Genomic DNA, 16,422 nt, shown 5'->3' with positions numbered 1-16,422 from the left:
TCACTAACCACAATCTTAACCTCTTTACAAGATTAAGATTTAAAACTAAACAAATATCGTGCATACAACACATATAATGTATTAATTCATAATAGAGGAACAGTATAAAGGGCTCAATTTTAACAAGTGACTATGATTAGTGTGAGCGTATTTATTGAATGTGTCATTAAAAACATTTTTAAATCATGGCACACCTTTGTCTGAGTACGAGTTTTACATTTCAGGATAATAAAAAAAGTCACAAGATGTCACTAATTAATAAACTGAGCTAAGTTTTATGCAAATATATAACTGCACTGTTAACGTTTAACGCGTACCCGTTTATAAAGCGTTACAAATAAGTCATCTAGTGGTTGTTTGGTGTAATAATACCTGTAAATCCCACAATTTCGAGTAACATTAAACGCAACCTTTGTACTTCTCCCCGGCGCTTACCCGGAACAACAACAGTGAGGAAGTTCCATGAGTTGTATTATTATGATACTGTATTAATGTCAATTTGAGCTTGTTGTCTGATTACTCAGGCGACGTTAAGAGATACAACTAATCGGCTGTATGTTTTTGATGTGATTAACAGTCTACAATATAACTTTTCTTCATGGGTTCCCCTGCTCGTCTAAGACATTACATGAATGACGATGGACCATTAATTCTGGACGGCGGACTAGCAACTGAACTGGAAGCGCAAGGAGTTCATTTACAGGTAAAACATTACATACATATTTATAAATAAAACCACACATTGGCAGTATTGTCTCTTCTACATTTATGCCAACAGCATACTAAATTAAAGTGAATAAAGCTAAGTGTTGACCATGTGATTCAGACTGGCTTTAGACACTGTATTCAAACTATCCTTTATGAATTAATCTAAATGAAACGTGGGAATAGTTATACAGAATGAACTACTACTAGGCTGGGTATTTTTTTTAAATTGGGTTAAACTTAAAGAAGTTCATACATATGAAGCACATACAGCTACCTAAACACCAACAATAAAAGCAGACAAAATACGTCGTAACAAAATTAAACAGTATAAAGGAAAATAATAACAAATAAACCACGTTAACAGGAGTAACTTAAGACAACAAGGTACTGAAGTTAGATGGATAAGTAATGGAAAAATAAATTAAAGATTTAAGGTCAAGGTGTCACAATCATTCATATAAGTTGGGGCATCAATCCTGCAGGACAGAAATAATTTTTAATAAAAAACTTACAGTGACTCTATGATATAAAAGTAGTCTTGACTTAGTCGTAGTAGTCTTTAGACTTCTCTGAAGGTTTATGGAGACCATGTTATTACTGAGGTTGTTCCTGAATACTGAAAAGAGCAGCTTAGAGCCATTGAATTTACTTTTGTGAGTAGGACATTTAGCTAATAAAAGATTCATTATAAAGAATGTACATTTGTCCTGTGTCTTAAACTCAAAAGTATACAAAATTGCAAAAGGAAAAGCCTGTAGGCCTAATGAAATATGTTTGGATAAAAATGAACAAACATGACCAAAATATTTCTGTCAAAGAGCGTTTCCAAAAGTGGTTAAAACGGTAGGGAGCAGACCCTCATAAGTCTTTGTGCATTTATCAAAGATCCTAAACCTGCATTACACAGATTGTGTATGATTTTTCTCGTTAGCTATTCAAGTGTGAAAAACAGAAACTGATCCATGACCAACTTGACTCTGTTAAGATTGTTAACTAATGTACAGGCCTGTTAGAAGGATTTCCATGGTAACAGACACTGACAGTGGTTTTCAACTGACTAGAAAAAAAAAAGACAACATGACCTAAAATAATTTTGTTAAAGTAGAAAAATGGCAATCATAGAAGGACAATCAAATAAGGCAAAGTCAAAGTAATAATACAATTATTTAAAAACACTTCATAACAAGTAAAAGGTCTTCATCCAGTGGGGTCTATCACCTCAATATATCAAGCAGGTGGCGCCAGATGGTCTCTTACCTCTGATGATTACTCATCAACATTATCTTCTGTTATTATTTTATCTCAAGAAAGTCATCTTTTATGCCATGAGACTTAATGCATATATTCTAAATTAACTAATACACCACTAATATTTTAAGTGATCATAAACAAAATTATTATAAAAATATTATCCAAATGTTTATTTAGAAAATACCACCATGTAGTATGTCAAAGGCTGATTATTTTTTAAATATATGATGTCATTTATCCTTTCCAAGTGATAGTAGATATCTGTAAAATAATGGAAAAAACATGTTATCCACATTTATCCATCAGATAAACACAAACAGATTTTAGAAACAAGAACTGAAATGTTTGTTTTTCTTGTTCTGTTTGTTTGTTTCACACATGAAGGGAGATCCTTTGTGGAGCGCCAGGCTCCTGCATACAAATCCCCAGGCCATAAGAGACGCCCACTACAGGTAAGGTCCATGTAAAATATCAAAGCTGCAAAGATCAGTCCACATAATAACATAATAAAAAATAATAACTGTATTTATATAGCACTTTTTTAAAACAACTTACAAAAAAACAAGCAAACAATAGTAAAAACCACAAAAATGAACGAGTAATAGAACAGAAAAATAAGGGAAATAAACAGGTGTTTGAAATAAAATCAAGATAATTATGCCTAATCAAAGAACAAGGACCCAGTGATTAAACTCCTGACCCCAACCTCTAAGAGAAAGGGGAAAACAGTAAAGAGAGTGTGAAGAGAGAATGACAGAAAGAGAACAGGGAAGGCAGATCCACGGCGAGAAGCCAGTTTAGGCTTGAGCACCTGTTCTGACAAACAGACGGCATGTATTCACATTATTCAATTCAATTCAATTCAATTTTATTTGTAAAGCACATTTCATACAAACTTAAACTCAATATGCTGTACAGAAGAAAAAAATAAACAAACACAATACAAACTCATTTAAAATAATAAACAAAAACAAAACAAAAAAGGGTTAGGGTTAAGACAAACTAGTAACCAAAGGCACAAGAGAAAAGCAATGTTTTAAGACCACTCTAAAAAGAACTTAAAGTTTCTACAGACCTCAGGTCAGCGGGTAGTTTATTCCATAAAACTGCACCATGGTGACTAAATGCACCTTCACCAGATTTAGTCTTGACTTTTGGTAAGTTCAGCAGACCCATATGTGCTGATCTGAGGGATCTTATTGGGTTTTAGTGAGTGAGTAGGTCTGAAAGATATTGAGGTGCCATTCCATGTAATGTTTTGTAAACCAGAAGTAATGTTTTGAATTCAATTCTGCAGTGAACTGGAAGCCAGTGAAGGTTTTTTAGGATCGGTGTGATGTGTTCTATTTTCTTTGTCCCGGTTAGCACTCTGGCTGCAGCATTTTGGATGAGTTGGAGTGGATTTTTTGGGAAGTCCAGCATAGAGGGCATTACAGTAATCCTACTCTGCTGGATATGAATGCATGGACCAGTTAGTCGGAGTCAGATTGGGTCATGAAGAACCTGAGTTTGGATATGTTCTTGAGATGATAGAAGGCTGTCTTTGTAATAGCTGTAATGTGCTTCTGAAAGTTTAGATTTTATTATGTGGTAATCGTACAGAGGTAACAGTAGTAATTATTTAAAAGGTGATATTTCTACAGGTATCTCCTCAGTGGTTCTGATGTCATCACAACAGCCACATACCAGGCGAGTATTACAGGATTCATCAGTCACCTGGATGTGAGCTCTGAACGAGCCAGAGAGCTCCTGATGTCTGGAGTTCATCTGGCCAGAGAGTCCGTAGAGAGATTTATCTCTCAAAGTCATACGACAGGTACAGAACAGAGTTTAAAGCTGTGAAACAGGCTTTAGCTGTAATATGTGTTGCTATTTTATTGAGTTTTGTTCATTTATCTCTAAAGGGCAGAGACGTCTTTTGGTGGCAGGCTCTGTGGGACCATATGGAGCCTTTCTGTGCGACGGATCAGAGTACACGGGGTCTTATGCAAAGGACATGAGTGTGGAGGTGGGTAGCTTCTAACAGCTAAGACTGGGTATTTAATCATGCAGGTCTTATTACTTCAAAAGGTCAAAATCAACAGAATAGAGAAAATATAACTTACAGAAAAAATATCTACCAACAGAACAAGGACTGTAAATTCAAGTATAAATATCTAGCATGAAAAAGCTCAGGGTATCTCACATAGAAAAAAAGGATATTGTTGTTAAAAAAGTAAATGAAAAATGGACTTGAGCTTGTATTGCGCTTTTTTAATCTTCTGACTACTCAAAGCGATTTTACACCGCATGTGACACCTAGTCACACACTGATGGCAGAGGCTGCTATGTAAAGTGACCATCAGAAGCAACTAATCCCATTCCTACACATTCATACGCCCCTGACGAAGCAGTGGGAGCAACTTGGGGTTAAGTGTCCTGCCACAGGAGCAGGAGCTGGAGATCGAATCCCTGACCTTACAGTTAGAACTCGCCCGACTCTACCAACTGAGCCACAGCCGTCCCTACTTGTACCAGAAATCATGATTGGCCTTCTTAAAGAAATAAAAGATTCCCAGATAAATGTGTGTTGCTGCTAAATGTATGTAAAAGTCAACAACAACCTGGTTATATACATTTTTTTTAAGTGTCTAACTGTAGGAAGGAAAATGTCTCGGACAAAAACAAACCTTGATTCAAGTTTTTTAATGTACCTAGATTTTCACTTTTTCTTTCTTTGATGATCTGTGGTCAGATTGATTGGCTGTGAAGGTAAAAGTTATTTATTGGGTTGAGGTGTTTTTTTTTTTCTCTCTTCAAAGGATCTTAAAGTCTGGCACCGGCCTCAGATCGAATGTTTAGCAGCAGCAGGAGCCGATCTTGTTGCTTTGGAGACGATCCCCAGTATCAAAGAGGCAGAGGCTCTGGTGGAGCTGCTCAGAGAGTTTCCAAACTCTAAAGCCTGGCTCGCCTTCTCTTGTAAGGTAACCACAGCTGATCATCAGTTTTACAACAGCTAATTTATTAGTCACCTGTCAAATAACTTGATGTTTTCTACCCTGTCAGGATGAGAAGCATATATCAGACGGCAGCCTGTTCACGGATGCGGTGCAGGTTGCTAACAGATCCCCTCAGCTGGTTGCTGTCGGACTGAACTGTTGTTCACCTGAGCTGGTGGAGCCGCTGCTGGACTCTGCCGGGTCTCTGCTGAACCCGGACCTGAGCTGGGTGGTTTATCCTAACAGTGGAGAGGATTGGGACAGACAGCAGGGGTGAGTCCAAAGTCAAGTGACATTCAATACTTTAATACTGAACACATTTAGGACTGGGAAGGTCATTCATAATCCACTTCAAGAGACGCTCAAAAGATCTGAACCTACTCAACAAAACCGCTCTGCTGTTTGTTCAGATGTTGAGCTTTCTTTATTATCATCATGCCGGTATAGACGACACACAGTTACAGTTACTGACCTGATGATGAAGTTTTATTTTGGATTTCAACATTTAAATTTCTGTTGGTTTAAAATGGATTCCATGAAATAAACTTTACTAGAGTTGTCGGTACTAAACAGCTCTTAAAACCATTAAAAGTCAGGTTTATTTTTTTTAAAAACAGCTTTTCAACAGTGTAAGATTTCAATAAAATGTCCTACATGAGACCCAGAGTCTTGTAATATAGACTAATCTATATTATAAGACTCTGTGAGACCCGCAGAAAGAGGTCAAAGAAACACATTGATGTTTCTTGATGACCCTGATGAATGCAACAAAACACATCAGTCTAATAAAGTGAATAAAGTTGATCTTCATACTACAAGTGTTGCTGGAGCTTTTGGACCACTCTCCATGCACCTTGGTAGTTGGTGAAGTTGTGCCAGAAAACCCGACTCTGCATCTTTTGCATTTTATATCTCAATGGGAATAACCCAGGTTAAAAAGGTGAAATTTAAATATATATAGAACATGTTCAGTACCTGGCTATAGCTATAGGTTCTTTATGTTTAAGTGTTTAAAAAGGTAAATAAAGAATTAGTCACTGAATGGCTTATAATATTTTAAAACTCATACATAACTGACGTACTTGCACACTATGAAGCATGCCGACCCCTCGCGGCTTCAGATAGGAGAACTTTGTATTTCTAGGATCAAATCAAAGCAGGTGAAGCAGCTGTTAGAGTCTTTGCTCCTCACCTGGTGGAGAGCGTCCTGAATACCTGACGTCTGCTCAAACTGACGATTATGATCAGAGTTTAGAAATAAAATACTGTTTACTCGAGCTTTTTAAAATATCAGATACAGATGCTCTCAAACTTTTTATAGTTGACTCTTGTCTTGTTTTTTTGGTCTGTTAAATGTAATTTTAATGTTTCCTCTTATGAAATGTTTTATCTTAGAATCCTGGAAAGCATTTTTTATCTTCTTGGGTTAAAGCTGCATTTTAAAAACACTCGATTTACCGAATATTTCAGATTAAGAGCAGAACATGTGATCAGTTTATATAATTCAGTTTTAAAGATCAAATGGAGCACAGTATAAAAAAGTCATATACATGTACAGTATAGAAGTAAAGTATGGTGTAATACAGTAATGAGTATTGACTCTACCTACACATTCAAAAAGCCCTTTAAGTCCCTGCACTTGAAGGGCATTTTGGGTAATATTATAAATGTGATGTTGTTGATAGGATTAAAAAAACAATGTAAAACTTTGAAATGTGACTTTCTGCATGAAAACTACTTTAAAATAATAACATTAAACCTTTGTTCTTTAACTTAAGTACACGTTTTAAAGCAGTATTGTTTATTTCTGGGTTGTTATGATTTTGGGAGTTTCTTTAAATTATTCATATTTGTTGGGTTTTAAACAAGTTATTTTACTGTTGGGCTTTTGTTGTTACAAACAGCAAATTACACAAGGCAGTGCCGACAGTAACATGATGTTAGAATATAAACAACAAACAGAACAACAACAACAACAAACGATTGGAGACAAAACAAAACATTTAAACACAAAATCAAAAACAGAAAGAGTCCCCTCAGTAAATCAGTTACTAAAAATATAAATCTTATATTAAAACAAGAAGAGTGTCTCATCCCAATTTTCACCAGAAATAATGTTTAAACTCTACTAAAGGTAACACAGCATGACATAACACGGAAAGACATTGTTGCTCTGGTTGTTGTTGTTGTTGTTGTTGTTGTTGGTGGTCTTTGTTTCTTTCAGTCTTGGTGCACATGTGCTTTGTTCTTATGTTTGCTACTGGATGTCCACCAGTGCACTTTGTGAACACTTGTTTTTAGACATGACATGTTGTTGTTGTTGTTGTTGTGGTGTGGCTTAGTGAAATCTTGACTTTTTTTCCTCCACAGGTGGCACTCTTCAGAGAAAACAGCAGCATCAATACTTAAACTGAGTCACACGTGGAGGAAACAAGGAGCTGCTTTGATCGGTGAGCTGGACTGTTTTCTCTTGTATTGATTTTGTGTTTTTTTTAACCTGTTCCCTCCTTTATATTATACTAATGACTTTCTCCCTCTCTCCCAGGGGGCTGCTGTCGTATCAGTCCTGCTGACATATCAGACTTAAGACAGGAGCTGAAGGGAAGCTGCACGCCTGCAGTGCAACAGGACTGAACATGTGACTGTTGTAAAGAAAGACCTCTGTAACAGGAGTTCATATAAATCTGAATTTATTGTAAAATTAAATAAATAAACAACTACATCAAATCACAAACATGACTAACATGTTGGATCAAAAGACAAATGGCACCGTGCAGGTGTCGTGACGAGAACAAAGTGTGGCTGAATAAAACATGAAAATAAACCATGCAGGCGTCGACTCTCTCAGGTTTCACATTCTGATTGATTTTCAGGGATTGAAGGATTCCACTTTCACTTCTGTACAGCTCGGCTCTTTAAAAAAACTGAGATCATCATCTATGTAACAGTCTCATTGTAGGTTTCACAAAGCACTACGAAATGTCAGCTGCTTTCACAACACTGAAACTGGACAGAGTTTTCACTGAACTGAACAAACCTCACTGGACACAAGCGGGTTCACCTGTACGATGACATATGGAGGAGTGTCGTCTTTGAAAAGAATGTACAGCCAATGGGTTTTTAGACAGCGCTGGGTGAGTAAAATGTGCACTTTTACAGGATCGCTGCGGGTGGTTTGTTGTAGAAGTATAAATAAGATAAATGTTTGTGATGAGTAGAGGAAAGAGATGAAAATAACCCTTCAGTGTGCTCGTCTGAAAAACACATCATCCATTGTCTGTTGGGAAAAATAACAGGAACAACTTCTAACAACTTTTAACCATGAGGTTAAAAACACAGCAACTATCCATGCACAGCTGCATGTTTGTTCTGCTTCACTGTATCGAACAAATGAAATAGATGGATATGCAAATGGATGGCACACTAATCTTGCACACAAATATGTTCACTGAGTTGTTAATGTATCTTACTGCAAAAAAAAAAAAAAACACAAAAGTGTCAGAAGAAATCTGTAAGAAAACAGACTCTACATCTGTCCTACTTTAGGTCGGTCCAAAGACAAGTGCTTCTTATACTGAGTAGGGTTTAGGGCCAAAACTACAAAGATGGCTGCTGCAGATGTGAAACATTGTGAAACTGCGATCACATCAGTACTAAAAGAGCTCGACAGGTTAGCTTTCTATCCTGGCAGCCGGATGCTATGTCTCACATTTGGTTGCCCTGATTGATTCTAGCATTCAAAGTCAATTTAGTCAGCTAAAACAAAAACAAAATTAACTGCAAGATATCAGACTTATCCACATGTTTTAATTGTCCATTGGGTGCCAGACTAATGAGAACTAGAACATGATCCTAAAAACGAGTTAATTCTCCATCTGATAGTCTCTAAAACATGATTTGTATATTTAGGTGCAAATCTGTCAATATTCTGTTTTCCTTACATCCACAAATCCCATGAAAGACCACAACCAACAATGAATGAAGTATGTGTGTATTGGAAACTTGATGTAAGCTCTTTTTCTGTACTAGTACAGAGCTTTACTTTGGCCTGAACCTGCAGAAGCACTTCACTGATACCATGAGGCTTTGAAGCTATTCACCTTTGCATTGTAGCTAACTCTAGTTCATCCCCCATGTGTTGTCCTATCCACTCTAGAAAGTCTCTGGAACACCAAATGAGTTTTAATCCCCCATTGACATATTGTCCCTAAAGACATACAACTTCCTGAGTAACATTTTAGAAAAAATTACAACACTCTGCTTTTTGAGTCGTTTTTTTAAATGACTACATATCTATTTTTAATGATCATGGTTTTTTTTTTTTGTTCACTTATAGTCTCATTATTTACTAAGCTGAAGGTGTCTTTTGTCACTGAAAAATCTCTGAAAACAGTGTACAACAACTGTTTTGCACCAAGCACCAGGCAGGCGAAGTTAGCATTTAGCTTGGGAACAAAGTTGGTAATTTAACAGTTTAGAAACAGATTTTTTTTCGTCGATCGACACCCCAAGTCCTCGTACCCAGCTTATTTTTACAGGCAGAAAAGCACTGGCTGTGCGCTCAGGAGCGCTTGTATGAAACGTTTGTTCACTGAGAAGAAAAGCGTTGCCCTTCTGTCCTGTCTCTATGGCAACACATTGTCTGTTGACAATGACCTCTGTACGACCCACACTGCGGCGTTACTTTTTACTGTATGCTTTTTATTTTAGATCCTTTATTTCCCGATCAGACACGGAGCAAGAGTTGTTTGAGAACTACACATACTGGGTATCTTTTTTCTGTCTGCATTCGCACCGCCATGGTACCTACTCTGAAGAAGGAGCTAAAAAGGTTCCTCTTTACAGCGTTCTAGGAACTAAAATAGTTCATAGTCTAGTTCATAGTCCCTGCGGTGCGGAATGGATAAAAAACGGTCCAACGGTTCCTAGAACTATAAAGAACTTCCTGCGGTCTGAAAACGCCTAATATTGAACTACTAATGCTTCTGAACACTTGTGCAGTGTATCTGCTGGAAACGAGTTGCAGGTATAAAAAGTAAAACGTTAAAGTTGTATAAATAGCTTTAGTGCCTCAGATATGACGAGAAAGTCAGACATTACTGGTTTTGGTTCTTTGCACGGGATTTGTTGGCTTGAATAAAGAATAACAGCAGACCTCTGTAATGTCTGTTATTGAACCCTCCCTCTGTCTGTCTGTCCTGTTAAACCTGTTCAGTCTTCCTCCAGGTCGCTGTCAGGTGAGCTCCTCTGTCTGTACTCTGCCGTGTTGGACTGACGTTTCCAGCTGCTGTCTTTCTGGCTCCCCATGCTGTGCGAGCGTCCCACGTTGGCCAGGCGCTTCGATGAAATCCTGTCCTCTGTGTCGTCGGAGGCGTGGGCCCGCTCTGTGCCGGAGTGGTGATAGTCGTGTCGCAGGTTCTCCAGGTTCAGAGCCCAGGGGCCGAGTTTCTGCCAGTTAACTCTCTGGAACGCCATGATGCAGTGCAGGTTACCCCCCACCTGTGAGACGGGACGTTGTTTTAGTCTTAATCTGACCCGTGAATATAAACATTAATCACCTTATTTTAAAAAAAAAAAGACAGGAGGGAGATGGGAAACCTTTTTGGTTTTGCGACGTTGGAGGCCCCTCTCTGTGTGACGGATGTCCAGGTATTCTGGGTTTTGTGTGTTCAGGTCCGTCACAATGTCCATCCATCTGAAACAGAGAGGCTTCATGACAGACAGCTCAACTACAACTCATCATAGCATATGACAGACACTAAAAAAATACACAGCTTACTTTTTACAGTGTATAGCTGGATGTTTCCTACTGGGTTCACCAATCAGGATCCAGTACTCCATTTCATTTGTGGGTAAAGTGCCCCTTTGCACAAACAGAGAGAGACACTGATCAATACAGGTTGAAATAAAATGTCAAGTCAATGATTAACTTCTCCTTCATCACCACGCTGCCACTGCCAAGAACAAGGACGGGCTGCAGCGAAGCAAGCGCTCTCCTCTGAAGGTGACTGGCTGCAATCTGCCACCTCTCCATGATCTGTTGGCCTCAAGGACCCCAAGGTGTGCAAGTGAGATTGTGGATAACCCCCTCACACTCTGGACACACACTCCCTTAAGACTCTTTTATTAATGTTATCTATTTGGTTTCTATGTTGTTGTTTTTTTAACATTTTGGGCTGTGCTGTTTCAACATTTCTCTGTGAAGCCATGTTGGCTCCAGACCTGTATGAAAGGATATAGGTACTGTATATATAACTGAGTTGTGCTGAGGCTGTGGCTTCTTTTAGAAGGAAGCACTTCTTTAGGCTAAACTTTGAATAACTCTTCCTGTTGAAATTTCGTTGTTATTTCTCGTCGTGCTCAATTTGGTCTGATGTCTTCCCCCCATGTGCGACTTGATTGTGAACATGGATGTTTGCATGTCTGTAAGTATATCTGGATCGCATTGTTTTTCCTTTCTCTTTTAAAGGTGTAAAGGACTTTGCAATGTTGTGTTTTAAAAAGTATTAAATGAATAAAATGTACATCAGACATCACATACTTTTCTCATATCATTCAGGCTTGTGAACATTACTGGTTTGCCTTGTTCAAAGACTTTTTAATATACTTAGAATGGATTAAATCATAATGAAATGAATAATAAAAGGAATTCATTTTTTATCTAAGTGATGTGACCTACCTGTATGCCTTTGCTGCTTTGAGTGGTGTCGCTTCAAAGCCCACTGGGCAGAAGTAATGGTTCTGGCAGTGGTAAATGTAGGCCATGGACTCATCCTTCAGCCCCTGGGTTAGTTTCATCAGCGCTCCTTCAGCTGAAAAGATTTGAGTGCTTTTCACTTCTGTTTCATCTCTCTGTGAACACTGAACCACACTGCAAACCTCGACCTGTGTGTGATAACACACAGGTCGAGTGTGTGTGTGTGCAGCTCACCTAACCAGGTCTGCACACACACATACCTGTCTCTCTACATGAAGTTTCCCTTTAATAATGGTCATAATTATTTCTATTTATATTAAGTCCATACAATAATTTAAAATAGAATCAGGAGGATTTGGGGTAAAAAAAATGTATTTATGTATTTCTTGTTCCAGATATAAATGAATCATGCAGTGGTAGATGTTATTTTGCTGGTTAATCAAATTTACAATACAAGACCAATGTAGTTCAGTTAAGTGTGAATTTAAGGGAACCCTGCAGACAAAGGGGTACCTTTCAGCTTTTTGCTGATTCTGTCCTCTGCATGTGAAGAAGTGTTTTGTAACCAAAACCCTCATTCTGCTTTTTATTTTAACTGACACATGCTTACTTGAGAAACTTTGCTGTGGAAAATATAAAGTCAATTTCTACGTGTAGTTAATCACTTTCTTTGACACCTACCCTGCGGCAGTGATTTCAGCCATTAAAGATAATCAAATGGAAGTAGTCAATCCTCATGTCGACGGTCTTGTTTTCTTTTTGTAGCATGCATAGATGCAGCGATATTCATTTCAGACTGTTTCATAACAAGCTTAAAAACTCCTCATAGGAGCTTTAAGGTGAAATAAAGGAAACCCCGCCTGCTTGCTTGCACCCCGCTGTGGCTTCACTAAAATGTTTAAACGGGCTTTGAAATGAAAAGCAGTATGTTTCACAACACAGACTGGACTGTCCAGGCACCTCGAGGGACTCACCCGTCTCTCCTGCCGTCTTGTGTTTTCCATGTGGTTTGTACAGAATGTAGGAACAGCCCCGCACTCGGAAATTGTCGTTGATTTGTCTGAACCACCTGCGAGAAGAAACGTGCACTGATTACTGAGCTGCAAACATTTTCAAGAAATGACCGGTTTCTTTAAAAGATAGATTTGTTTACCGCATCAGAGTGGCATTGCCGGTGAAAGGACCAAACTTGATTTCTTCGAAGGGCGGCTGAAAACCCAGAATTTGCAGAGCCTCCTCCTGAGAGATTGGTGGAAGGCTGGCAAGAATAAAACTTATAACTAGTGTGTCTGGCTGTGTTTTTATTAAATCATCAGATAAGGGACATTGTTTGCTGCTCACCTCCCTGCACCCAGAGTGCTGTAGAGGAAATTCCAGCAGGATACCAGAGACGAGATCCCACATGAAGTCTTGTACTGCGGCCGACTGATGCAGTACCTGAGGAAGAAAGTAATGCCACATGGAAACTTCCATAAATCAGATCAGCTTGCAAATATTTGAGAACTAAGATCTTTCTCACATCCTGATTTGAATGGGGTTTTACTGTGTTTCCACTATAAGACACTAAATATTACATTACCATCTTCTGAGGTCGAGTACTTTTCTCTGTTGGATCTCCTCCAGCGAGGCATGAGGAGGGACGTCCTGCAGATTACGGCTGAATCTGTCCGAAGATTTCATTTTCTTGGCCATGCTTTTCTTCACATTGCCTGAAAAACAGACCCAGGTAAAGCCCACACTAAAGAGAATTCAAACAATCTTTCATTGTATTTCAGGGTTCATAATTCCACACTTACAATCATACTTTTCTGTGAGTTCAAACTACAAAAAGTTAGAATTCTTTCAATTCCTGTCTTTAACAAATATCTTGAAGTAGGATGCCAAAATGCTGCCCGGCTCATTAACAAGGAATCTACTGTCAGTGCTTGGACAACCTTGCACATATTGTGGCCAAATAGTCCACATTCCCATCGCCCACTGTTGAAAACTCTCTGCCCAAACAGTCAGTGAACTAACCCGTCCAGCCTTTACTCATGGTTTGACATGTTACATGTGAAATGAATAATAGTATACTCCTCTTCTTCCTGTTTGTCTCTTGTTTTAGTTAAGAAGTCAAAATGAGAAGAAAAAGGTTGCACAATTGAAATTGTACAATTGAACTACACCTGTGGAGCTTTGTTTATCTGTGTCATCTATGGAAACACTGACATAGCAGGCTGCTTTGTTCACTTTTCTGATCCGACAAAAGAACACAAACTACTAAAAAGCAAACAAACTCACTCATTTCATTTGAATATGTGACACTATGAAACTTAAAAAATCAAATAAAAACGCAGGGGGAATAGCATGAAAACATGTAGATTTTTTACATACTTACCCAATAAATAATAATATTAAATACTAATACTAAAATATAATTCTATTCTCTTCAATACTTCATTGTAGGGTTGTCAAAATTCAGTACTTTTCAATAAGATGTGTTTTAAAATGATTCAACTGATGTCGTTTTAATAGATAGTGTCTAAAAGTAGCAAAGCATAAAAATATTAATAATCTCCTGTCATATTTTTACCCACAGCTACTGTGAGCTAAGGACAAAGAGCACTGTCTAAATTATTCAAATACATTGGCATAGTCTGGACTTCCAAAATGTTGCCAACGTGCTTCAGCTGTTTCAACAGTGTGCAGGAGTTAGCCTGTATCTTTAGGTCATTAAAAATGACACTTTAAACAATATCTGATGCCACGGACCTTGTTTTTTTGTTGCTGTGGTACCAAAACAGGTATCAATATCATTTGGCTTTTACTAGTTACATTGAATACTTTAAAATCGAGTATTATGAGAACACTACTACATACATCAGCTTTGAGTGAAGCAATACTGTGCATGTTTGAGCAAGTTTAACTTTTATTTCGACCTGTATACAGACATCAAACAGGCTCCTATGATGTGCTTTTCTTACTTGTTCTTGTTTTTCTTGTGAGCACAGCATTGAAGTCTGTAGTATCAATCTCCCAGGCCAAGATAGGCTTAGTGTTGGAACAGGACACCTCCATCATGTCATTGTCCCCGTCTGAACCTGCATGGCTCCCTCCAGACTGGCCAGCACTGAAGTCAGTAGATGGTTTGGGCTTCAGCAGCGAAGGGCCATCACCCGTCAACCGGTCCATGGCTGTGTTTGGGGGTCGGTACACAGAAGCAGCCTGGTTGAGAAGAGCATAATCGGAGCAGACTGTGTAGAACTTCTCACGGGAGTGTGTGACCGGGCAGGTCCAGGGCAGGTGCAGCTCAGCACTGGAAGCCCTTCTTACTCTGGCAGCATCTCGGATGATGGCGCTCATCAGACCGTGTTCCTCTTGTCCATCGGGAGGCCTCTGCAGCCCTGACGGTTCTGCTGGCCCAGAGAGGTTTGCTCCTTGACCTTCTGATGTGTTAGGCATTGAATGGCCACTTTACTATAACGGATGACTGTGATGCTGGATTTATAGCAGTCTTTTCCCCCTGGGGAACAGAGGACAGGCATAATAAGAAACTACAGAAATATGAGAGGATGACAGAAGAGCCAACACACAAATATCTGATCACATTAAGGATCTCTGTGCGTTTTGTACAAATGAGAGAGGATCATGAACATTATCTTTAACCTACAATACATCACCTATTATAAACTCAGGATGTCTTGTAATACTCGACTTTAGTTAGCTTTGGTCTTAATGAACATTAACTAACATTTCACCTGTAAATCAAACAGCCTACAGTGGAGATGAACGAGATGCACACACAGCTACATGTTGTGTTGTGTTGTGTTGTGGTTAGCAAATGCAAACACGCCCAGCTGTTCCGTTATCTCTTTTTAAATCTTACCTTTTGCAGTATCTGAGAGCCAAACAGGGCAGAAAACTGGAAAAACAACAAGCTAACCGAAAGTCATTGAATTGAGGTGCATATTTGTTTAGGGCATCATAAAATAGATAGATTGTAACGCCGAGATGTCTTCTTAACTCGTTTCCACTTCCTGTGCAGCTTGGTCGGGCTGTACCATTCTAGGAGTAACGGGGGGCAAAAAGAATTAAATCTGGATAAGAAAATAAAAATCCTTGTGAAAATGTTGAGATCAAATACCGGCTACATTTCCCTCTTGATGCTGATTTTTTTTTTGTTTTGTTTATTATATTTGTATTAACTTTGACTTATCAAATCACATCAACGTGTTGGAGTAAACCATCGGATGATCCTGCAGTTGTCACCCTTCAAAGTGTAGGCTACTTCACAGACTAAAGGTAAAGTGTGGTCACTAATATTCTCAAACAGTTATAATTGCACGACCCTCTTACGGCGTTGAAGGAGCCTACAAACTGTTGCCATAGTAACGTTTAACCAGAAATGTTGGAAAAAAAACTATTTTTTAGTCCTTTGCGCAACTTCCAAGTTGAGTGAGCTACCATAACATAAACAGGTGAACCGTTTTTGTAACAGAGAAACTCATTAAAAGCTTATTGGAATGTGCTATATCTATTTGTTTGTATTTTGACTATGACAAATGAAGCAGTAAGTAAGTAAGTAAGTAGGCTAAGTAAGGTTTATTTATATAGCAGCAGGTCCTCCTTGCCTATGAGGGACAAAAAATGATTAAAGTATAAATAAATAAATAATTAAATAAATGCATCAATAAATATATATATAAATAAATGCAACAATTCATATAAAAATTAATACATAAATATATTCATATATTTATTTCTGTATTTCTGTGTCCATGTTGTACAAGGAAAAGTATATATGTAAAT

At 38.3% G+C, this 16,422-nt stretch overlaps 2 protein-coding genes across 2 annotated transcripts; one reads left to right on the top strand and one right to left on the bottom strand.

Moving 5' to 3' along the window:
• The first annotated feature begins 570 nt into the window (after positions 1–570).
• On the top strand, positions 571–7,781 carry zgc:172121 (uncharacterized protein LOC337599 homolog). Its single transcript, XM_061030493.1, has 8 exons — positions 571–703; positions 2,344–2,411; positions 3,603–3,775; positions 3,864–3,967; positions 4,761–4,922; positions 5,005–5,210; positions 7,308–7,387; positions 7,483–7,781. The coding sequence occupies exons 1-8, from the start codon at positions 599–601 to the stop codon at positions 7,569–7,571; spliced, it is 987 nt and encodes a 328-aa protein (XP_060886476.1). The 5' UTR covers positions 571–598; the 3' UTR covers positions 7,572–7,781.
• Positions 7,611–15,676, bottom strand: LOC132956811 (basic immunoglobulin-like variable motif-containing protein). The gene is made up of 10 exons (XM_061030462.1): positions 15,500–15,676; positions 14,598–15,136; positions 13,214–13,343; positions 12,976–13,071; positions 12,788–12,892; positions 12,609–12,703; positions 11,617–11,749; positions 10,717–10,800; positions 10,536–10,632; positions 7,611–10,436 (listed from the first exon to the last, which is right to left on the bottom strand). The coding sequence occupies exons 2-10, from the start codon at positions 15,073–15,075 to the stop codon at positions 10,149–10,151; spliced, it is 1,506 nt and encodes a 501-aa protein (XP_060886445.1). The 5' UTR covers positions 15,076–15,136; positions 15,500–15,676; the 3' UTR covers positions 7,611–10,148.
• Positions 15,677–16,422: the final 746 nt, after the last annotated feature.

Source organism: Labrus mixtus, chromosome 3 (genome assembly GCF_963584025.1).
Source record: "Labrus mixtus chromosome 3, fLabMix1.1, whole genome shotgun sequence".
In the NCBI taxonomy this organism is placed as follows: Eukaryota; Metazoa; Chordata; class Actinopteri; order Labriformes; family Labridae; genus Labrus; species Labrus mixtus.
The sequence above is the reverse complement of the archived record's forward strand: the minus strand, read 5'-3'. Positions and strand labels throughout refer to the sequence as shown.